Source organism: Camelus bactrianus, chromosome 13 (genome assembly GCF_048773025.1).
Source record: "Camelus bactrianus isolate YW-2024 breed Bactrian camel chromosome 13, ASM4877302v1, whole genome shotgun sequence".
Classification (NCBI taxonomy): Eukaryota; Metazoa; Chordata; class Mammalia; order Artiodactyla; family Camelidae; genus Camelus; species Camelus bactrianus.
In genome coordinates this window covers 31047199-31072099 of record NC_133551.1, presented here as the reverse complement: position 1 = coordinate 31072099, position 24901 = coordinate 31047199, and the positions used below count along the sequence as shown (strand labels likewise).

The following is a 24901-nucleotide window of genomic DNA, read 5'->3' as shown; positions in this document are numbered from 1 at the left end:
TCAGTGCAAAAGAATATGCCATTAAAAAAAATCTGTCATCTTATCTCTAAATCGACAGAGTATTATAATAAGCTCCTTTATTTAACTGAGCCTAGTCGATTCTTTACATATGGTAGTAAAACTTATCACAACCGTGTGAGGTAGGTACTATTTACTATCTCCACTTTGCAGTTGGGGAAACTGAGACTGAGGGAAGTTAGGCGAGTTGGATGAGGTCACATGGTTAGTAAGTGGCAGAGCCAGGATTCACACAGCTCTGTCTAGCCGGAAAGCCTAGGTTCTTTCTGTTAGTCCCCTCTCCCCTCACACTGCACATGCATGTGTGGGTGCACACGTGTGCACACACGCACACACGCACGCACACACACACACACACAAAGAATCTTGTATCCCGTTGACTTTGAGCACTGTCATTTTCGATTTCTGGACTTAGTTTTGTAAACACAATGACATGAATGGAATTTAGAGTTTGTTTTGGTCTTTTTGTTTTGTCCTATGCCCAATATTTGTTTTGTATTTTTAACATTTAAAAAGAAATTCCATGTTGCGAGTGTCCATGAATGTGCCTAAGGGCACTTGGGTGGAAGATCTTCTCTTAGGCTGCATTCTTTTCCCCTGGACTCCAGGGACTGCAGAGAAGGCTTCCCGCTGGATCTGCCTGGAGCAGGCTGTGACTGTGGGAGCCCGAGACTTCTGGCCTAGTTTCAGCTCTGAGCTGGAGAATTGCCATGAAATCACATGACATTTGGACTAAAAGGGCAAGCTGAAGAATGTATCTCTCATCCTGCCCTGATCTGTGAGGTCTAAGCAGAGAACAAATGGGCCCCTCCAAGGAGCTACTGTAATCCATTGGATGTGCTGGGATAATAGATGAAAAGGTGAGTCTCTAAACAAGGCCCACTGGGCCTCCTGATGCTAAATAGTATTCCAAAACCAGTTAGTGAGAGTTAGGACATGCAGGGACGGCTGGTGGGAGATCCTGGAAGGAAACATCTGGGTCATCCGGTTAAATCCCATTCATTAACAGGAGTAGGGATGATGGTGGTGATGAAAATAGTAAGCCAGGAGGAGAAAGGACATAGTCAATATTCCACAGATGGTTCAGGTAGTGAGAACTAGATTTTAAGTGTTCTAAATCCAAGGCCAGGTTAAAAGTCCCAGGAGCAGAGGGCAGCCTTTGTCTAGGGTATTAGCTGTTGGCATGTGGTCACTATTTCTGAGTAGCTTTGTTAATTAGATCATTTCTTCTAAGGGTCTATTTCTTTAGACTTTAGTCTGGATGCCATGGAGAATGGAGGCTGGTGTAGAGGAAAATTCAGCTTATTGCTGACAGAGGACACCCCTCAATTTCTACCCTCTTCCCAGGCTGTCCTATTTCCCTGTTCATTTCATATTTGTATCTTCCTATTCTCCTGGATTAGAGAAAGAATAAAATAAGTCTAGGCCATAATTACTTTTAGAATGTCACTCATCTAGACCTCTAAGGGACTCATTGTGCAAAACTGCAGTATAATATCACAACCAGTATAGAGATAGTGATTTAGTCAAGATACAGAGCAGTTCCATCTCTACAGATCTCTCCTGTTGGACTTCTTGAGCCATACTGATCTCCCTCCTCCCTGGCAATCACTATCTGTCCTCAGTTTTTACAATTTTGTCATTTCAAAAATATTATATAAAATGGAACTATATAGTATGTAAACCTTTGGGGATTGGCTTTTATCACTCAGCATAATTCCCTGGAGATTAGTATAGTTTGTTGCCTGTAGTAACAGCTTTGTTACTTTTTATTGCTCAGTAGTATTCCACAGTAGGGATGTACCACAGCTTGCTTAAACATTCACCCTTTAAAGGACATCTGGGTTGTTTCCAGCTTGGGGCTACTACAATCACGCTGCTATAAACACTGGTGTGTAGGTTTTCGTATGAACATAACTTTTCATTTTTTTTTCTGGGATAAGTACCCCAAAGTGCAATTGTCGGGTCTTACGGTAGTTGTATTTAGTTTTATAAGAAATTATGAAAGACTTTTCCAGAGTGGCTGTGCCATTTTACATACCTACCAGCAATGTATGAGTGATCCTGTTTCTCCCTCTGCATCCCTACCCGCATTTGGTGTTGTCACGATTTTTCATTTTAGCCATTCTGATAGGTGTGCAGTGATATCTCACTGTGGTTTTAATTTGCATTTCTTTAATAGCTAATGATGCTGAATATCTTTTCATGGGCTTATTGGATATCTGCATGTCCATCCTCTTTAGTGAAATATCTGCTCATGTCTTTTGCACATTTTCTAATTGAATTTTTTTTTAATGTGAAGTTTTGAGAATTCTTTATATATTATAAATACTAATCCTTTGTTGGATAAATATTTTTGCCCATTTTGTAGCTTGTCTTTTCGTCCTCCTAATAGGGTCTTTCACAAACAAAAGTCCAATTTGTCAATTTTTTTCCCTTATGGATCGTGCTTTTGGTGGCAAGTCTAAGATCTCTTTGCATAGCTCCAGATCCTAGATGATTTTCTCTTATTTTTTCCTAAAAGTTTTATAATTTTACATTTAAGTCTATAATACATTTTTCTTGATTCTTGCATAAGATGTGAGGTTTAGGTCGAGGTTAATTTTTTTTTTTTGCCAATGCATGTCCAATTGCTCCAGCATCATTTGTTGAAACAGCCCTCTTTCCTCCACTGAATTGCATTTTCACTTTTGTCAAAAATCAGCTGGGCATATACATGTGGGACTGTCTCTGGGTTCTTTATTGACCTATAAATCCATCTCTGCTAAGACCACATTGTTTTGATAACTATAGCTGTACAGTAGTCCTTAATACTGGGTGCAGTGAGTCTTCCCACTTAATTTCCTTCTTCTGTGAAACTTCAAGATTTTTCTACCTTTTCACTTGGGAGTAAATTGAAAACGTACAGAAAAGTTGCAAGAATAAGAATAGTACAAAACATACCCATATACTCTTTATCCAGATTTACCTATTATTTACATTTTACTGTATTTGCTTTATCATTTGTTTCCCCATCTTCCCAAGCATATATAGGAAACTTTTTTTTGTAAACCATTTGAAACGAAATTAAATGCATCGTGACCCTTTACTCCTAAATACCTTAGTGTGTATTTTCTAAAAATAGGGATATTTTCTTATATAACCACAATACAGTCATCAACTTTAATCGTTTATCATTGACAAAAACTCTTATTTAATCCACTATCCGTATATATTTTTTAAAAATTAACCTAGTCATGTCCCTTAGAGTATTTTTTCAAAACTCCGACACAGCCCATTGCAGAGTGAGGTATTACAGTTAGTTGCCATATCTCTTTTGCCTCCTTTAATCTAGAACATCTCCACAGCCTTTCTTCATCTTTTATGCTGTTGGCACTTTAAAGAACATGCCATCTCTGCCCCCAACCCTGGTACTCCATTTTTAATATTACAGTCCTCATTTGGGGTTTAATTCATATTTCCCAATGATTAGATTCAGGTTGTGTGTTCTTGGCCAGAATATTACAGAGCTGATATATCTTTCTCAGTGTATCATCTGGATGCACTGGATTAGCATCTGCCTCCATTGGTGACCCTAATTTTGATCACCTGGTGAAACTGTTGCGCGACAAACTGAGCCTTTTGTTTGAGCCTACAAAAATGGCAGTATCACGATTCAACCTAACATATAACTCTATTAAGGTTTTATATGTGTAACCTGACCTCTTTGAAGCTGTTTCTCCTATCTGTTCAGCATGGATAGTAATAATTTCTTTCCCATGAGTATCATTAAAAGAGTTAAATAAGGTAATGTATGTAAAATCTGGCACATGAAAAGCACTCCATAAATATTAGCTATTTACTGCAGCCAGGCAGTGTTTAAAGGGTCTTGGCTTTGCTTTCCTCCCAGACTCTTCCAACTACAAGCAAAATCACGACAGAGACAAAAGAAATAGGTGGGGGCTGGGCAGCCTCAGCTCTAATATTTGTTTCCTCGTCTGGCAAATGGGGAAAGGCCTCCCAACCCAAAGGGGAGCTGTGATGTAAAGGTATGTGTGTAAAAGTGCCTGGGCATAGAACAGGCTCTTAAAAAAAAAAAAAAAAGGTGGATCCTAATCTGCTATATGAGGAAAACAGGAATATCAGACTTTTTTTTTTTTAATTCTAACATAATGCGTAATCTTTCTGAGGCAGCAGAAAGGACTAAAAAAAAAAAAAAAAAAAAAAAAAAAAAAAATAGCTACAGCCCAGGACTTGGGAATCGGCACGATTTACAGGCTGTGTGATCTCTGGGCAGATTACTTGACCTTTCGGAGCTTCAGTGTTATCATTTGTAGTTTGGGGATGGAAAAAAAAAAAAAATCAGTGCTCATCCCAGGGGACTTCTGTGTTAATTAATGATGGGTAGCAGTAGCTGGGTACTCCATCGACATCTCCGGAATGACGGACGAATGACTAAAGCATTCGCCTGTGAGCTGCCTGGTGCTAAGCGCTTCCCCGGCTAGTGCATCCCGGCAGCGTCCCCGCCCGGGCTGGCCGGCCGCACCCCGCAGGCTCGGCTCGCGCTGGGTGCACCCCCCCAAAGCCCCGCCCCCTGCCGCCCGCAAGCTCCTCCCTCCGCGGCCGCGTCCTCCCCGGCGACGGCCCGGGCACCTGGCAGACGCGCGGCGGCCGGGGAAGCGGGAGGTGACCCTCGGGCGGCGGCGGCGGCGGCGGCGGCGGCGGGAGGCGGGGGAGGGGCGCGGGCGCACAGATGGGAGCAACTGAGAAGGGCGGCAAGAAGAGCCGGAGGCTGTTTTCTTCGCTGCGGCCGTGGAAGGCGACCCGGCGGCTGTGGCGGACGCGCTCGGCTCCCAAGGCAGCGCAGGGTGAGTGTGGGCGCGGCCGCCGGACCTGTTACGGCGCGCGGCCGGCGCGGGCCTCGGGCTGCAGGTGGGTGGCGGGGGCTCCGGGGGCGGCAGGCGGCATCTCCCGCTGGGTTCTCGGTCCCCAAGGACCCCCGGGCGGGAGCGGCGCAGCCTGAATGTCCGACCCTGTCTGGGCGACCCTCTATCCTGAGCCTTGCCCGCGGGGACTAGCTCAGTCCCGAGCTTCCCAGGAGCCACTCGACAAGCTCAGGGGCCGGTCTTGTCACAGTCCCCTCTACCACTCCTCCTCTTGAGCATCCCCCTTGGCCCAGGTGGTTGCAGCTTATTTATTTCTCGCCAAAGTCCCTGTCTGTGCGTTTGGCTCTGGACAGAGGGAATGCAGGGTGCCTCAGGAGCACAGTCCACTGAAGGTTTGCCTGCCGCCCCCCACCCCCACCCCTCCGGCCAACACCCGGCAGGCACCTGCAATGCAGTACCCGTTGAGGGAATTAATCCAGACCCAAGTCTGTCTGCCTTCAAGGGCCTCCCCAACTGGACCCACCCCCTTTCTGACCTGTCTGGGTGAGCCCTTGTTATCTTGTAAGCTCTAGGGACAATTAACTACTTCCCAACACATTCCACCAGGCCCGCAACCTGCAGGGCCTTAACTCACATTCACTGAACCACTGACTCACTGCATTCATTCATCCCACAATTTTTATGGAGTCCCCTGTGTGTCAGGGCCCAGAGTGAGCAAGATAGGCAGGCCACAGCTCATGGAACTACTTTTAGAGGGGGAAACAGACATAAGACAGGTAAAAATTTCCATTACAAATTGCTATGTATGCTGGGAAGAAATCAAGTCGTTTGCTGGGAGAGGAGAGGTGGACAGGGAAGGCCTCTCTGAGGCGATGTGATGGAAGCTGAACCTGAAGACTGATTCGGAGTGACTCCAGCACGGAGCCCGGGGAGAGCTTACTGTCAGAGGCAGTAACAGGTGGAAAGGTTCCCAGTGTGCCTGAGCTTAGCGTGGGGAAGATGAAGGAGGCAGGGCCCTGGTCAAGGTCTGGGTAGGACATGATGAGGAGTCTGGATTTTATTCCTAGTGAGCTGGGAAGCCCCTGGTGTGCTCTGAGCAGGGACATGACACAACCTGCTGGCTCACTGCCTTCTACCTGCAGTGGCCCTGCCTTCGTCTGTCAGCCTGGCCAGTGCCTACCCATCTGTCAGGACTAGCATGGATGCTGTCTCCTCCGTGAAGCCCTTCCTGAGGTTCCTGCCACCTGTAACCTCTCTTTTGGTGTTTCATCATCCACAGGGCATTTGTCACTGCTCATCTGCTATTACAGATTTTATGTGGGCGGGTTCTCATCACTTCATCTTTGCATCCCCCACCAGGCTAAGTCAGGGCTATGTACTTTGTAGATACCTGTTTGCTTGTGTGTGTGTGTCCTGTCTTGTCTTTTTCATCTGTTTCCATCATCTGAGTGTTCTTCTTTCGAGGCTGACATGCCTTGAGTTCTAAAATGGCCGACCTGACCCAGGGCAGAAGCTAGTTTGTACCAGGGCCCTGTCACTGGTATGCTCGTCACCCCACCTCTGCCCCAGGGCTGTTTTGAAGATTGAATGTATGAATGAGTTAATAATTGTAAACTGCTGGCACATAGTAAGCATTCTAAAAATGAATTTGATGAAGAGCAGCAATAATTATCTTTCAAATATTTAGTTATTTTGTTAGAAACAGTCTTTTATATTGTTGACAGTTAGGGAGACTCTGTGGCTTGGCATGGTTATCTTGCTGGCTTTCAAAGGTTGGGTTATTACTTTTCATCGATGTGCCAATTAAATTCCTTCCCCACTGCATTGAGAACTGTTGCTGAAATGTAGGTCTGAAGGCTGACTACTCTTTTCTTCAGCCTGCCTGAGTAGTTGAATAAGTTGGTAACTGCAACAAATATTCCTTGAGTGGTAATTACATGCATTGTGTTACTCTGGGTGTTGTATGAATGTTTACAAAAGAGGAATAAATGGATATTCCTGTTGTAGTAAATTGGGTTAGAATAAGTTTTCTAGTTTTATTAGTTTTAAAACCAGGTCTATACTGAATAGACAGCCATTCTGTCTTCTCTTCTCTGATCCTGTCCTCGAGTTCACCTGTGGCTTCCTGTGGCCCATGGCCACACTGCACCTCTCTTCTCTTAGGTAAGATCTTGGCTGCCCACTGTATCTCTCTACTTCCCCTTCCCCCATCCAACCTGGGGATAAGGCATTCATAATGTCTTACGTTACATGATACTTTACAGTTTATAGAATAGGTCGACTACAAGATCTTATTTAGATCCTGACAAAACCTTGGAAGGAGGGAGGACAAATGGTATTCATTTCCCCCATTTTTTAGATGAGGAGGGTGAAGCAAGAGACAGAGCGGCTTGAGGAGGTCATATGACTGGTGTGTGCCAGACCCAGGCCTGACTACCCACACAGCATCCTTTCTGCCACATCTCCCTGCACAAAGTAAACATGTTCCAATATCTATAGTCATGGGAGACAGACAGAAAATTAATAAATATTTATGGAGTGAAAGAAATCCATATCCCAGTTTAATTTGATTTTTTTAAAAAGGGGGCCTAAATTTCTCATGGTGATGTCAACATCACTTTGGGCGTTAGAATCATAGGCTTTGGTGCCAGACAGACTATGATTTGGAGCTGCCACTAATAAGTGGCCTACTAATAAACTATGTGATCTTGGGCAGGTGCTGCAGATAAAACTCAGTTATATCTCAAAAGTAAAATAGGGATGATAATCCCGATGTCATAATATTACTGTGATGATTAAATGAGCTAATGTATGTAAAGAGCCTCATGCATAGTGGCTTACAAGGTTGGCTTGTTGTTATTTTTATTAATATTAGTCCAGATGTTCCACCATATGATCACATTCCAAGTAGAGTTAGTTAGCCGTGGGGCTGGGAAGTTCAGCGAGCTGTGGAAATAAAGAGTGGCCGAAAGCTCCTTAAGGGACCAGCCAGAAGGTCTTCCACGTCAGGATCCTTCTTTCTCCCCCTTGCCCCCCCCACCTTTTTTTTTTTTTTCACTAGGAGGCTGCAAGTGAAAAGCATAACTTTTGGAGACTCTTGGTATCTTTTCAGCCTAACATTGTGTATTGAGTATAACAGATATTTAGTAAATATGTTTGTAATGAAAGAATCCTCTAGAAGATTATCTATCTGTCTACCTACCTACCTACCTACCTGCCTGCCTATCTATCATCTATCTATATCTCCATCCAAAGAGAAGACATCTGAAATTTACAGTCCGAACACTTGTGACTATAAATATAAACACCTAGAGGGACAATTACTGGGTTAAATGTATGTGCTTTTTTAATTTTGAAAGATAGTTGACTTCCACACATTTGTGCTAATTTAGTTACCACCAGCGTGTGTGAGATCCTTGACTCCTTCCTTCCTTGCTAATACTGAGCACTGTCGCACTTTCTGATGGGGGTGAAGTGGTACTGCATGGTTGTCTTATATTGAATTTCCTTGATGAGCATTATGAAGCTGAAGATCTTTTCACATGTGTGAATAGGACATGTGTGAACTCCTGTTCATATCTTTTCCCATTTTTTTCCTTCTCTTGGTGGCAGTTCACCAACTGTGGTCTCCAGACCAGCAGCATCAGTGTCTGTTGGAACTTGTCAAAAATGCGATTTCTTGGCCCCCCACCTCGGAGCTACCAAATCAGAAACGCTGGAGGTGGGGCCCAGCACGCCCTGTGGTAATTCTGATGTATGCTAACATTTGAGAACCACTGGCCTAACGGGATGTGAAAAGGCTTTCAAGTCAGCGAATGTGGGTTGTAAATATTAACTCTCTCATTTGCCAGCTTGTGATACGAGCAGGTTACTAGACCCCTCTTGGGCTCCCAAGCTCTCATCAATAAAAGGAAGATGATGTGGCTTCCCTCACAAATAAAGGACAGGCAGTATCCTGGCTCTGCTACTTTGTAGCTATGTGTCCTTTGGCAAGTCTCCTCTCTGCCTCATCTTTCTCATCTGCAAAAGAGGTACCAGCAATCATTAACATATATGCACTGTTTACCGTGTGCCAGCCACTGTCCTAAACCTGTAGATATTTTTTATTTTATTTAATTCTTAAAACAACCCTGTTTTACAGTCTCTACTTTACAAGTGAGAAATTGGAAGCACAAAGAGGATAAGTAACATTTCCAGAGTTATACAACGAGTAAGCTGGGATTCGAACCCCAGCAGTGTGCTGTAAAAGTCCTCGCTTTAAAGGCAATGCTTGGCAAATAATAAGTTCTCTTTAAATGCATGGTGATGATGATAAGATTGCCTGGCACCCAGCAGGTACTCCGCATATTAGTTCTCTTCCCCTTGCCTTGTGGACTTGGTTTTATGGGAATCTACCCTGCTTTCTTATAGTCATGCTGCCCTACTCTCCGGGGACCCTAATCACAAATCTCCATCCCCTCCTCTGCCCCCTTGTCAGCAATTTTCTCTCTCCTTTTCATCTCTCTTACCTGGATGCTCTGAGCAAACCAAACAGAGGCTTGGCTGGGAGGAAGGAAGACCGAATGTGGTGGTGCAGGTGAAGTGACGCCTCTCCTGTCTCCCCACCCTGGCGTGTTTTGGGAGTGAATGACTAAGCTAGAGGAGGGGCCGTGCAAGTTAGTGAAAGATCACTAGGTCTGCCTAATTGGAGACATATCCTCCAAGTCTGTTTTCCTCGAAAACTTCCCAGGGAATAGAAAAAGCTTTTTTTTTTTTTTTTTTTTTGCTTAGTTTTTCTTTAGAGTAAAATTTACAGCTGGGAAGTTAAACCCACAATGTTAACAGCTGTGTTTTTTTCTTTCATTTTTGTTTTGCTAGGACAGTGAAAAGCCTTATTCTCTTTCAGTTCAGAGTCTCACTCATTGTTCTCGAAAATTCTCTTTGGTTTTGCTCTCAAGATGGCCTCCCTTGCTGGGCATGACTCACCGGTCTAGTGACTCAGAAGTGGCATCTAACAAGACAAGGACTGTGCAGAGCTGTGAAGGGACTTGCAGCCAGCGGAGCCAGCCTGATGCTTTCCCAAAACCCAGTTATTGAGATGGGGCATCATTTCCATTAATGGGTGTTTATAATGGTTCTTGGTACCAGTTTATTAGAAGCATGGGGTCTGCCAGAGGCACTGCTGGGTTCTGGAAAGCTCCAGGGCTTGAGTCCTTCCTTGTCCCTCAGTTTAGTGTGGCCTTGAGGTTTACTGTGGGCAGGACAAGGCTTCTGAGAATTCACCTGACCCTGCTTAGAATAGCCACAGAATCAGGCGGTCTAAGGCTTCTGTAAAATTTGCATCAGGACGGAAAACAGAAGACTTCAAATCTCTTTCAACTTAATTTAAAAAAAAATCAGCTAAGGATGGATAGGACAGATACGTGATAAAGTAGATTTAGCAAAATGTACTTGAAGATGTTCACCATGCAATTCTTCCAACTTTTTGTATGTTTGAATCTTTTCAAAATACAATGTTGGATAAAATGCAGTAGAAATGACCACACTCTTGGGGGAAAAAAACCAAACTTGCTTCCTTGTTAGTATGAACGGCAGCCCCTCTCCCACTTCCTCACTCTCCCTCAGCCTTAGTCTTTTTTCCTGGGAAGCCTGCTTGATTAAAGAGGGCTTGGAGTGAGCCTGGCAGGGGCTGAGCTCATCCTTTATGCCAGGGCTTTATGTTCTTCCTGATGGGTGATTCTCACAATAGCCACGTACGCTAGTTATTATTTTCTGCATTTTATGAGGAAGCTGAGGTGCAGAGGTGTAGACGTGATCCAGGTCAGTAGGTAATAATATTAATCTTACAGCATTTATGGAGCCCTGACACTTCATGTGTCAGGCTTTGTGACACGTACTTTACCTGTATTATCTCATTTGAGCCTCACGCAGCCCTAAGAGGTAGGTACCATCATTACCTTCATCTTACGGATCAGGACAGGGAGACTTGGAGTGGTGCAGGGACATAGCCCAGTGTCCTGTAGGAGCCAGGAAAGGGCAGAGCCCATGTTTGAACCCAGTCTGTCCTGCCCTAGAGCCCTTGCCCAGCTATTCAAACCCAGGCCGTGGCCTAATTCAGGAAATTAGCATAGCTTGTGGAAACCTCTTGTCCTGAGACCACAGGCTCTTTGAGGACAGAATGTTTTGTTCAGCACTGTGTCATTCTCAGTGTTCAGAGCAGACCCCTGGCACAGTGACTATTTAATGAATGAAAGAGTGCCCAGATGGTGGCTTCTCAGCCCCCTGCTTCTCTCACCCTACCTGCCCCTAAAGGTGCTCTTAACTGGGCATCTTTTAGCTGCCCTGGCCTTGGTCCTTGGAGATGGAGATGCCCGTTTCTTTGATGTGGCTTCTGGGCCGACATGGCTTACTTGGTGGCCAGTGAGGGGTTTCAAGGAAGGCAGATTTTCCCAAGGGGCCTTAAGGTGTCAAAGGCAAAAAGACGGGAACAAAAACCAAATACTTAAAATCTCCCCAAACTTTCAGGGAGTCTTTAAAGTTTGGCAGTGGGAAATCAACTCCAGGAAACCTTGTGGCCATGACAAGCTCTCACTCTATAGATATATTTGACTCTTGGGCTGCAGTAATGGGCAGGTAAACACTAGCAATTAGTTCTCTTCAGTGTGCCCAAGTATGTGGATAATTACACTTCACATGCATACAGAGCTTACTTTACAAAGTACTGCATCTATTCTCTCTTTTGATCTTCTGAACAGCCTGAAACCCACACAGGGCGGGTGTGAGTAGCCCCACTTTACTGGTGCCAGAGGACTTCGGTCTACTTGCCCTATAGCACTTAGGTAACAGTGGTAGAGACAGGTCTTCAACTGTCTGCACTCCTATGCCAGCAGACTTTCCACATCAATATTGTTCTTATCCTAGCAGTTTCTGGGGATGAGAGCCACAGGTGGGTGTATTTCTGGGGCTCTTCTCCCAACTTGGTGAGGTCCTGGAGTGGGACAGTTAACCTTTTTGGATATCAGTTTACCAGTCTGTACAATGGGGAATGAACACCAGCCATCATTGAGTGCACTTAGAGCAGAGGAAGCTGTGAGGGCTCAGAGCTTAAAAAACAATTTCTGAGTGAAGGTGTCTGGAAGGGACTGTGATGACTCTGATCCATCTTCCATAAATTAAGTTAGACGGCAGTTCCCTGGGCCATGCCATCTAAACTGGCGGCTCTGCTACCTCATTATCATGCTTCATTTTTCTTCCCAGCATTCACTGCTGCTTATTATATGTTTATATTTGTTTGTGGCCTGTCTGAATCCTCCCACCCAAATGTGATAGCCACAAGAGCAGGGATGTGGTCTGTCTCCTGCACTCCTGAATTATTAGCAGGTGGAATTGTGCCTGGCTCCAATAACCATTAGTTGAGTGAATGAATGAAAGAATGACTCTGAGCTATGCAGTGATTAAAAGGAAGCTTGTATTGAATGATGGAAAGATTTGCTTGACTGTTCCTTGCTGCCTAACAGAGGGGTCTTGGTCTTGCTTCCACAGATCCATTTCTGTCTCAGCCACTCAGTGGCTTAAAAGCAATCACTAAAGCCTTGAGTATCAACTTAACGCCTGGGCGAAATGGGTTCAGCAACTGGGGTCCATGCAGAGACATAGGTCGTTGTATTGCACTGTATGTCTCTGTGTTGTAACAGCTTGAGGACTGGGCTGGTCCCCTTCACTGTTGTATCCCCAGTACTTAGAAAAAGCCTGGTCCACACAGAGAGGTAAAAGAAATGTTTGCTGAGTGAATGAATATGTAGGAGGAAAGAAGCACAGGGCTCTTAATCCCCCTCCAAAGTTAAGGTCTCCATCTGAGGATAAGCTTGGCACCCGGCACGCACATTCCTCATGCAACCTGAATCAAATCTCTCCAGAGACAAGGAGGCACTAAACGGTGCCCTAACTTACTGCAATGAAAGGCAAGCCTAGGCTCCAGATCCAGTTCCATGCCATGTTTTGGAATCTGTGTTTACGTCTGCCTTCATCCCCATCCTTTCCGCTCTAGCATAAGCAAAATTATAACCCCGCACACTGACTTTGCATGCAATTATCAGAGCCTGGGTGCTCCTCCCGTGGAGGGACTTCGCCCCCGAGACCGCTGACTGTGAATGATAAATCAAAAGTCAGGGTTGCAGAATCAGCCGGACTTTCCTGCTCCTTTGCAGCAGAGGGAGGAAGGAGAGAATGAAAGATTCTGAAAATAAAGGTAAGGGGCTGACTGCAGAGGGGAGGCTTTAAGAGGCTAGGGATAAGATGTCACTCCATGGACATGTTTAGTGTGTATTAAATGGCTGATTTAAAATTACTGTGCATATATTATTTAAAAATTCTAGTTATATAATAAACATGACTTTAAAAAATAACTGGCTTCTGGTTTCCAAATATTGTGTCATTCCATTTTCCATTTTTGGGGGGGAGGCTACTAAATATAGTAACATTTTTGCATTTTTTTCATTTTTTTAATCTTGGCTGAGTAACATATTTACATTTCACAGATATCCTTATAATAGTTCCCTTTTATTTTGAGAGTGTTCACGATAGTTAATTAATATGTAGGTTTTCAATGCATTATTGGCATTGGAATATCTGAAATACTTCGGACTTCTACAGTTTGGGTTTTCAAAAAAAAAGTTCATGAGTATCCTTTAATGAACATTAACCTTTCAGGAGGACCCAACGGGGAGCCGTCACTGACCTTTAGGCCTGTTCATCTTGCAGAGAGAGATTCCGATGCAAACTCCCCCCAGTCTGCTTGCCTCCAGCCCCTAGATCCCTGGAAACCGCCCCCCAACCCCCAACACTCTTAATTCCTCTGGAGGCCTGGGGGAGGAGTGAAACGAGTTCAAATGAAAAGTCAGGGAAGGACAGGGTACTCTAAAACGAGCCAGCCAAATTTTAAGTTAAACAACAACGATTCTGGAGGATTCTGGGGTTTTAAATTCCGAGGCGCCTTACATTTCTGCCGCAGTTGGGGGAGGAGCGATAGAGCCCAAGGTCCCAGGAGGCTTCACGTTTTCCCCGATCCTGTTTCCAGGAGGGTGCCCTTCGTCGGTGCTGCGCCTGGCCCGGGTGCAGGAGGAAGGTGCAGAGCTGCGGGGCTCCCGGGGAAGCTCGGGAGGACGCCATCTCCGCGTGGCCTGGCCCGGCCCTGCCGCCGCATCCCGAGCGCTAATTTTAGGGTTTGCGCGCTCCCCCCGCTCCTCCCCGGCGGGCGGTCACTGATCTCACCCTGGGGCCTCTGCGCAGCAGTTTGCACCCCACCCTCTCCTCCCAGTGCGCTCTGCTTTAAGAAAGCCCAGCACTTTGCCCTTGGGCACCGGACCTGGGCGCGCTGGTGGAGGCTGTCATGCGGCCCCCGGGCAGGCTACCCGCGCCCACCGACCCTCCCCGACGCCCGGGCGAAGCTGTTTGGTGATCAGTGAAGACACACACTCCCCAGCCTTCTAACTGCACAAGGGGTCTCCCACCGGTTCCCAGCTACTCTCTCTGGCTTGTTATAAGATTCTCACCTTGTAAGGGGCAATGATGTTTAGTCCATATTAAAAAAAACCACCCACAAAACCCACAACCAACAGACTATCAAATCAAAACCACACACAGCCTGATGCCAGTGGGGAGAGTGGTATTTTAATCTATCAAGCTGTTTGTTCTGAAGGCTCTTAAGCAATCCTGCTTTCTATACTGAGGCTTTAAAAGGGGCCAGGTAGCTGGTGTCAGTAGTATTAACATCTAATAGGCTCTGGATCATTCACATCCACAAATCGATCTATGTGGTTTGATGTTTAAATTTTAATTAAGCAGACTTAGCAGGGAGGAAAACAGATTTGCACGGCTCTGTAAGTGCAAAGAGGGCCTGTCGCCTTCTGTTTCTAAGCCAGGCTCTCACGAATGAATAAAACCTGTGTGTTTGTGCAATCAAGGTATTTTAAATGAACTTAGGGAGAATGTTGGCCTTTCCTGTGTGGTTTTCAGTGGCCGGAGAAAAGGTTTCTGGAAAGAAAAAATGTGCCTATAAGCCATGTCATGCTAGGCCAGTGGCATGGTTTAGAAAAAGAGAAGACTGCTGGAATTGTAGGTTCAGGTCAGGTTAATATTCACCATGGTTTGGAATTGAAACCCTCCCAGTTTCTCAGTGTATTGGGATGCTTTAAATATCAGATCCCCAGCTGCTTTTTCGAGAGGAGTAGGCATATAGAAATTTTGTTTCACTTTGTTTTGGAAGGAGCCTCTGGTTGGAAGTCAGGATAGTGAACTTCTGGCTTGTTTTGCCACTAACTTACTTGTGACCTAGAACACAAATTTCTTTGGATCTATTTCCTTATCTCTAAGATGGAGAAATGTTAGACGGGATCACTGTTCATTAGATTGTGGGTGATAAGCAATTTAGTGTGTCTCAAGCAACATTTTAGAAAGATGAAACAGTAGAAAATGTCAGAGACCATTGCATTTGGTAAGGGTAAATGGTATTTCTTGTAACTTCTGTTTTAGGTATTTATGTTTGTTTATGTATGTAGACATGGGCTGTTTGGATATTAGGTCTTGTTTCTCACTGTGAATCCCAGTCAAAAAAGTATGAGAATCAGTCATAGCTTAGTTTGTCGAGGAGTCTGTGAGATGCAGTTTTACATGCAAAGTCTATTTTTGTCTGTATATGTTGCAAATGTCAGTAGTCTTCCTCAAAATTTCAAAGGGGTCTAAGGCCCCAAACAGATTATGAATTATTGTGTTTCCCCCTGTCCCTTTCCAAGCTTACTTCCTAGGGATCAGAGAGTCCTTTCAGGGCTAGGAAATGGGTGTGTGTGGACAGGACCAGCTGAGAGTGAGATGTGAGGTAGGGTGTGTGTGCGCATGTTGAGGAGAAGGAGTGACCATGGTAACCAGACCCTGAGAACTATTTGTAGGTTCCAAAGTGCCAGTTGGTGACCTGAATATGAAACATAAATATCTAAAAATTAAAGTCTTTGTGCTGAAAAGTACCACAGAAAAAACTATTAGAATGTTATGCATTGTTTGGAAGTCAGTGCTCCTTGAAAAGACTGAAGACAAGAACCAGGTATAATTTTAAGAGGTTGACAGGGACAGATAAATCATCAGGATGTTGGGAGGCAGAAACTGAATTTTTATAAGCTACCATCACATGACTAGTGGTTCATAAATGGCTTGTGGTTTAATAAATGCCTTTCTTTCTTTTTCCTCTTTTTAGCACATCTTGTCTTAAGACAGTCCAGTGAGGCCTTTAAACACAAAAGGCATTGTGTAACATTTACCCAGCATATCTCAAAATGTTTTCCAAGCCTGGAAAAAAAAATTCTGCATGAGGCAACTCAGAAGAAAATAGTTGAATGAGTTAATAAGTAGGTATTAGCAAACATGACAGCTAATTGTAATAATAGCAACCATAGTTTCTATTTAATGAACAGCTAGTATGTGAAAAGCTCTCTGCAAGGTGCTGTACATAATTGTCCCAACACTGCAAGGTAGGGGGTATTTACATGTAAAGAAGTGGATTAAACATTTTGCACAGGGACACATGGCTAGTAAGTGACAGAGTCAGGATTTAAACCCAGGTAATTTTACTTCCAAAACCATTCACATGGTAGGCAAGGGCTTGAGTATAAGTAGCATGGGAAAATTGCAGAGTTTTAAATAAAATATTCAGCATCATTTATTACTGGAATTAATTTACTTATTCTACAGAGGGAAATGTGAATGATAGAAAATGATGGCTTTTGCTTATTTTTCTAGATTGTGTTTATTTGGAAAAATAGGCATTTTAACTCTTTAAGGTCAGCACACATTTTCCTTTTATTTAGTTAAGTTCTCTGAGTATTTTATACAGTAAGGTCTTAGGAGCAGAAATAAAAAAGAATAGGAATGGAGAATCTGAAAATCTGAGTGGAAACTTTTTTTTTTCCTACAAGAGTTCAGGACAAATAATTCTCTTTTCAAATTTTCTGTTATTTTTCTATGTTTTGTCTCAGAATGACAGACATGACATTTTGTGAGCTACTGAAGTAATGCATAACATTTTAACACGGTAAAGCTAGGATTAGAGTATTGTGAGCCCAGTGATTCCTGAAAGAATTTGCTTTTTCACTGAAAGTTATTACAAAATCTGGTTGGGAGTTTGAATATAGTCCCCCACTTTTACGCCCTAAATATTTAAAAGACTATGGTGTACATCCGCCAATTTGTAACTCAAAATGAAATAAGTGCAAGGAAATACAAAAATACTGATTTTTTTTTTAATGACTACTTTTAGAAAAAGTGATGCCCTTAGAGAAAACTCAAATTCTTTCAAGATTTTTGTCATTGCTGCTTGGGACTGGGCAGGTTGGGGAAATGATGTTTTGGTTGGGGTGATGTGTAAATGGCTGAGTGAGTTCTCAGCTTTCAGGGCCAACACGTGACAGAGTTAGGTTTAGAGCCTGGGCTATGCCAGTGGTTCTCAAATGGGCATGATACTGCTTCCTGTGGAACATACAGGAAATATGCAAATGGCTGTAGAAGCATTCGCTGGGCAGAAACCAGAAATGCTAGATGTCCTGCAATATTCTGGACTGTTCCATTCAATGACGAATTATTCCGTGTCCTGTGCAACTTCAGATGTTTTGCTGAAGAGGTAAGTGAAAGCCCTCTATACCTTTTTGAGCCAAGAACATAAGCTAGTTTCACACTGAAATTTCCAGGATTAAAAGTTTTGTGTAAATCAAGGAAAGATTATACTCCATTTTGTTCAGAAAAGTCACTTACCCAAAGCACCAATTGGTTTGAGAGACATCAATGCAACACACCTGTCTCTTTCAGTCTGCATGCGGGGTACTGATACTTGTATCTAACAACTTTGTGGTGTCATCTAACATAGTCTTGCCTGAGCATTTGCATCTTGAAATCCATATTTTTTTTTTATTTATTATTAACTTTTCTTTCCCTTTTCTTTTACATTATTGTTGGTATGTGTACATATTTTTAATTGTGTGTTAGGTAGGTTATTTTTTCTTTAGACTTCATCTTGAAATACCAAACAAGGAAATAAAAAATATTTTAATATTTGCATAGGTTTGTGTTACTCAGAGTGTACACAATGACTTTATTTTGACCTCCTTATTAGTTTAAGAGAATTTCAGCCAACATGAAAGCTTTTGGAGGTTATATATTCAAATCTGTATTTCTGGTTCCTTTAAAAAATTAGAACAATCGACAACAATGAGATTGAGCTGAGCATAAACTGCACTCTTTAATTACAGAAATACTGGGATATAGGTGTTATAAATCTTATAAAAAGTGACATCCCTGGTAGGTTTTTTTTTTATGCTACTCTAACTGGCATTTTTAAATTTCACTTTCTAATGGTTTGTTGTTAGGACGTAGAAATAGTTGATTTGTGTTTGTTGATCTTATTTCAGTGACCTTGCTAAATTAACTTATTTAAATAGTTTTTAGATATTTGGAAGGCAGTTGGTTTTCTACAGATAAAGACTGTTGTATGTCTTCCTTTCCAGTCCTTATACATTTTGTGTCTTGCGTCGTGGCACCAGCTAGGTACTCTCTCACAGTGTTGGATAGAAGTGGTGATGGTGAGTATCCTTACCTTGTTCCTCATCTCAGAGGAAAAGCTATCAGCCTTCCACCATTAAGTACCATATTTGATGTAGGATTTACCTAGACACTTGTTACTAGATTAAGAAAGCTGGCTTCTATCCCTAGTGTGCCAAGTCTTTTTCATGAATTGGTGCTGAGTTTTATCAAAATATTTTCCTGTTTTGTGATGATCATACAACTGTTCTATTTTATTCTGTTAATATGGTGAATTGCACGGATTACTTTTCTTTTTGAATGTTCTTTTTTTAATTGAGATACAGTTGATTTACAATATTACCTAAGTTTCAGGTGTACAACATAGTGATTCAGAATTTTTATAGACTATAGCCCATTGAATGTTGCTACAAGATATTGGCTACATTGCCTATGCTGTGCAATATACACTTGTACCTTAATTATTTTATATATTGTAGTTTGTACCTCTTAATCCTCTACGCCTATCTTGCTCCTTCCCCCTTTTCGCTCCCCACTGGTAACCACTAGTTGGTATCCGTGAGTCTATTTCTATTTTGTTATATTCATTCAGTTGTATTTTTTATATTGATTTTTTGGGTGTTAAACTAACTTTGAATTTCTGAATAAACTTAGTTGTGGTATGTTATCCTTTGTATTTATTTGCTGGATTTGACTTGCTAATATTTTGTTGAGGAACATTTTTGTTCTCAAGAGAGATTAACCTGTAATTTTCTATTGTGGTGGTGCTCTTGCCAGGTATGGACATCAAGGTTTTGCTGACCTTATAAAACAAACTAGGAAGTAATTCCTTATTCTGTTCTACTAAAGAATTTTGTAATATTGGAATTATTCTTTAAATGTCTGGAAGAATTCACTGGTCAAACCATTTGGGCCTGGACATTTTATTGCGGGAAAGTTTTAAAATATGGATTCATTTATTTTAATAGGCATAGATTTATTCAGACTTTCTATTTCTTTTTGTGTTTCAGTAAGTTGTGTTTTTCTAAGAATTCATCCATTTCATCTCCACTTTCAGATTTATTGGCATAAGGTTATCTTTATATCCTCTTAAGATCTTTTTATGTCTGTAGGTTGTATGGTCTTGTCCCTATTTTTATTCCTGATATTGACATTTGCCTTTTATTTTTTATACTGGTTATTCTCATTTTTTGGATGCATATTGCCAAGGTTTTGTGAATTTTGTTAATCTTTACAAAGAGCTAGCTTTTTTGATTTGGTTGTTTTTAGTATAATACATTTTTTTTTCTCATGAGTTCTTACTTTCATCATTATTATTATTTACTTTTACAAATTTTGAAATTGTGGTTCTAATTCTGAAATTTTTCCTACTTTCTTGAGATGGAAGCTTATATCTTTGATTTTCAGTTTTCTTTAAAAAATTTTCATTTAAGGCTGTTAATTTTCCTCTAAGCATGCTTTTGTTGTCTCCTTCAAGTTTTGTTCTGCCATATTTTTGTTGTCATTTAGTTTATATTATTATAATTTCCATTTTGATTTTTTTTTTGACACAGGGTCATGTAGAAATATACTTCTTATTTTCTAAGTGGTTGGGGTGTTTCTAGTTATCTTTTTGCCCTTTGTTTCTATATATGTCAATTACATTAGTTTTTAAAATCTTGTAATACAGGTCTTTTATATACCCACTTATTATTTTTTTCTCATCTATTGGTTCCTGAGAAAGGGTTAAACTCTCCCATTCTGATTTTGGATTTGCCTGTGTCTCTTTTTGTATTTGCTAATTTTTACTTTAACTCTGAGGTTCTGTTTTTTAGGTGCATACCATACAAATTTAGAATTGCTATATCTTTACTGTGAACACTCTCTCTCTCTAGTAATGCTTCCTGCCTGAAGGTCTATCTTTCTAATATTAGTGGAACCATACCAGCTTTCCTTGGGTTGATATGTATATGGTATGTCTTTTCTATATTCATACTTCAGTTTTTCTATGCCCTTATGTTTAATGTGAATCTTTCATAAGCAGCATATAAATGAGCTTTTAAAAATCCAGTCTAACAGTTTTGATCTTTCAGTATTTAAAACATTTAATATAATTATTGATGTATTAAGATCTGTAGCTACCTTGTTTCCTATTTATGTCCCACCTGTTTTATGTACCACTTTTTTCTTTTCTTTTTTACTTTTTTTGGACGAATCAAGCATTATTTTTAACTTCCGTTTTCCCTCTCTACTAGCATGTTACACATTTGTTCCTGTTTACTTTTCATGTTGTGTATGTGATTACTCCAGTGCTAGTTTTACTTGTCACATCCCAGACAATGTTAGGCTCCGAGAGCACTTTACCTCTGTTTACCTTGTGCCCTCCCCTTACCAGTCCTCCCTCCGCCACCTTTTGCCTCTGTGCCATTATTATAATTCATTTTAACTATATCTAACCCCTCATAAGACACTAACATTATTGATTTTTACAATCAATTTTCACTTTGATTTCCTCACATATTTACCCTATCCATTGCTTTTCATTACTTCCTGAATTTTTGCAGTGGGAAGACCCCTCTGGGATCTTTTCTTAATGAATTTAAAAAAAAAAAAGACTTCCTTTATATTTCTTGCAGTGCATATTTGCTATAAAAGAATATTCTCAGGTTCTTGGTCTGGAAATGACTTTGATTTTGCTTTTAAAGATAATTTCATTTGATGAATAGAATTCTGTAGAATTCTGGAGAGGTGGTCTCCCACTGCCCCCACCCCTAGCACTTTAAAGATGGCATTCCATTGTCTCTTGACTTTTTTCCTTTCTTGGAAAAGTTGGCTGTCAGTCTTACTGTTGCTGTTTGATGTTGCATCTTTTTTCTTTGGCTACTTTTTTTTTATTGAAGTACAGTTGATTTATAATGTTGTGTTAGTTTCTAGTGTACAGCACAGTGATTCAATACACATACTCTATATATGTTTTTTTTCTTTTTCAGACTCTTTTCCATTATAGGTTATTATAAGATATTGAATATAGTTCCCTGTGCTCTACAGTAGGACCTTGTTTATCTATTCTGCATATAATAGTTTCTACCCCCCTCCTTTCCCCTTTGGTAACCATCTTTGACTGCTTTTAAGACTTCCTTAAAAAAAAAAAAGTCTTTTCCTTAGATACTTGATTTTCAGCAGTTTTTCTAGGTGTGATTTTTTTCCTTGTGTTTATCCTGCTAGGGGTTTTTAGCCCTTTTTGAATCTGTGAGACCTGATGTTTTTTGTAATTCTCATAATTCTCTGCCATTATCTTTTCAAATATTATTTTTGCTCCATTCTTTCCTCTTTTTGAGTCTTTTACATTAAAACTTTTTACTCTCTTCCAACATCCCTTACTTTGTTATCTGTATTCTTACTCCTTATTTCTCTTTTTCAGTTTGATTAATTTTTGTTATTTTAGGGCCCACTAGCTCTTTTTGCTGTGTCTAATTTATTATTACACAATCTATTAATTTCTTAACTTCATTTTATATTTTTCAGTTTTAGAATTTTAACTAAATTATTAAAATGCTTTCACCTTTGTCATCTATTTCCTCAAGTATATTAATCATAGTCATTTTAAAGATGACGTTTAATAACTCCAGCATGGGTCACTTGTATATTTACCTTTTCTGTTTTTCTTCTTGGCTTCTTTCCTCATATTTCTGACAGTTTTTTATTAAATGTCCAACATTGTGTATGAAGGTGCTCTGGATGATGTCATCTCTCTTATGAGAGTATTTATTCATTGCTCACAGTAAGGAGATCACTTCAATCCAATCAGGCATTCAGTCCAATTAAGGCTGTTTTGCAGATAATATTTACGATTTGGTCCACTTTTGGGTTTTCCCATTCCTAGAGTACCAGATTGAGCGCCTGAGATATTTCCCTCAGTGGAATCTAAACTCCAATTTTTGTCTTCCTATACTGTGAGTCTGCTGAAAACTCTGCTCTGCAAAAAATGTTCATTCTGCTTTTCATCTCTTTTCTCCTTGACTTTTGAGCCCCTTGCCCCATGCACCTCAATTAGCGATTCTTCAAGGAGAAAGCTCACTTCAGGCTCACTTCTCTGAGTCCCTCCAGGCTGTACCTTTTCAGTCCTGAACTCCATTGTTTATCTTTACAGACCCATTAGAGTGGCTGAACTTCTGCAGGCTTCTCTGCCTCTTAGCAGCTGCTCTCTGCCTGGCTTCTCCGCTTCCTGCCCCATACTCAGAATCAACAAATGCCCTAGAGGGAAAAATGAGCTTTCGGAAAGTTGAGCTTGCCACAGTGAGCCTTCTGTCTCTCCAAGATCTGGCTCCTCAAATCCCGCATGATCAGTAGCTCTCTTATTACTCAATAGGTGTTTTTGGATTTTATCTGGTTTGTTTAAAGTTAATCACCCTCAGCAGAAATGTTGGTCTGCTACATCCCACTCTATTATAGATGGAAACTGAACCAGATAATTTTTTTAGTGTGGACTATTTTTTTAAAAAAGCAAAAAACCTGCTATATTGATGACATTTTAAACATCTTATGTAAATAATAAAGGGTATGTGCAGGTGGTTTCTAGTTACTGTTTCTTGCTTATTAAAAGCTTGTATCTTCTATCCCCCCTTTTCTCTGAAACGCTTACACATTTATATTGCTTTGCTCCAGATGATATGTATCCTGAATGACTTTTTCATTTTCATGAGTCTGGTCCCCCATCTAAATGTTTAATACTTTTGTGATTTTATGGTTTGGAATTGTCAACTCTCACTTCCCAAATTCAAATATGATTGGCACTCAAGCCCTTCTGACTCTAGTTCTGTCTTACTTTTCTAACTAGTTGGTTCAGGAAATAGGAAAGAGGGAAAATCCAGCATGCACTAACATTGGAGCTGGATGACATTCTCAGAACCCCAAATGCATCTTGCATGAGTCAGCACTTAGCTCCCTGCTCTTTTTCTGCCCTCTTCAACCTCTTCCCTGGTCATTTAAAAACAGGTGCTTTTATCTCACTGCAAACTTGGAGATGGTTATTTTATCACCTAAGAATCATTTGACTATGTATGCTTAAAAAAAAGGGTAATTTGTTCCTGTGAAATCTAACAGGAGCCCAGCACAAGGTATATTTTTTCTCCTTTCTAAGCCATTTTTAGTTTGGTGCTCTATAGTTTAAATTTAGAGTACCTTTTTCAAACTGGGGGTGGTGGTGCAGAGATTGAACCCAGCTGTGACTTCTGCTGCTGTGAAATGGGAAAATCTGGAATCAGTATTAAAAAAAAGAGGGCTCTCAAGAAGGTGGGTGGCAGGGGAGGGGACTTGCCTTAATTGGGATGGGGGGTAGTGATAAGAAGAAAGAAACAGTGGGAGGTATCTTCGTTATTCCTCCTGCAGAATTCTGCAAGACTTGGCCTCCGAGGATGTGGTGAGGATGCTCTATGTATGCACACACACGTACATGGGCATGTACACCTTGGAACTGGTAGTGAGTCATTAAGTCATGCTGAAAACATTTTACTTTCTCAAAGGCTAGATTCTGAGTTGCCGACATGCTGCTCCTTCTGCCTGGAGTATATTTACCTTCCTTTTTGCCTGGTTCTCAGTTCTATGCCACTTTCAAGTAGTAGCTTCCTCTAGAAGATTTCTTCTCTGACTCCAGGTTTTCTCCCCATGCCCTGCCTTATAAGCACCCTGTGTTTTCCCTTTTATGTCACTTCCCATACTTTTAATTACTAGATTAAATCCTGGCACATCGTAGGCCTTGAACATATACTAGAGTATGGAGGAAGGAGGGAAAAAGGAAAGAAGAAGGAGGGAGGGCAAGAGGAAAGAGAAAAGTAAAGAAAGCCATGTCTGGATCCCTCCTCTTAGGCTAACAAGATGGACAGGTGTAGTCTCTGAGCCTCAATTTCCTCATTTTCAAAAGTGAAATAGTAATACAGGAGTACTTCATTTTATTGCACTTTGCAGATACTATGTTTTTACAAATTGAAGGTTTGTGGCAATCCTGTGTTGAGCAAGCCTAATCGGCGTTATTTTTCCAGCACCATTTGCTCGGTTTGTGTTTCTATGTCACATTTTGGTAATTCTTGCAATATTTCAAACCTTTTCTTTCTTAGTATATTTGTTCTGGTGATCTGTGATCAGTGATCTTTGATGTTACTATTGCAAAAAGATTGCAACTAGCTGAAAGCCGAAGGCTCAGGTGATGGTTAGCACTTTTTAGCAATAAAGTATCTTTTAATTAAGGTATGTACATTGCTTTCTTAAGACATAATGCTGTTGTACACTTAGTAGACTACAGTGTAATGTAAATATAACCTTTATATGCAACTCGTATGGCTTGCTTTATTATGATACTCAAGTTTATTGTGATGGCCCTGGAGCCAAACTTGTGACATCTCCGAGGAATGCCTATACCCAACTCAAAGGATATTGTGAAATTAGAAATAATACGTAAAAAGCACCTAGCGTTGTACCTGACACAT

At 41.3% G+C, this 24901-nt stretch overlaps 1 protein-coding gene across 3 annotated transcripts in view; it reads left to right on the top strand.

Moving 5' to 3' along the window:
• The first annotated feature begins 4660 nt into the window (after nucleotides 1-4660).
• The window catches only part of DNAJC6 (DnaJ heat shock protein family (Hsp40) member C6), a 127908-nt gene continuing 107667 nt past the window's right edge, over nucleotides 4661-24901 (top strand). The window contains exon 1 of one of the 3 annotated variants that reach the window (XM_074376323.1): nucleotides 4661-4865. In XM_074376323.1, the coding sequence (XP_074232424.1) occupies nucleotides 4751-4865 (115 nt within the window). In that variant the 5' untranslated portion in view covers nucleotides 4661-4750. Of the gene's footprint in view, nucleotides 4866-8164; nucleotides 13111-24901 lie in introns of those variants that run through there. The other 2 variants (XM_074376325.1, XM_010949555.3) reach the window with 2 other exon arrangements.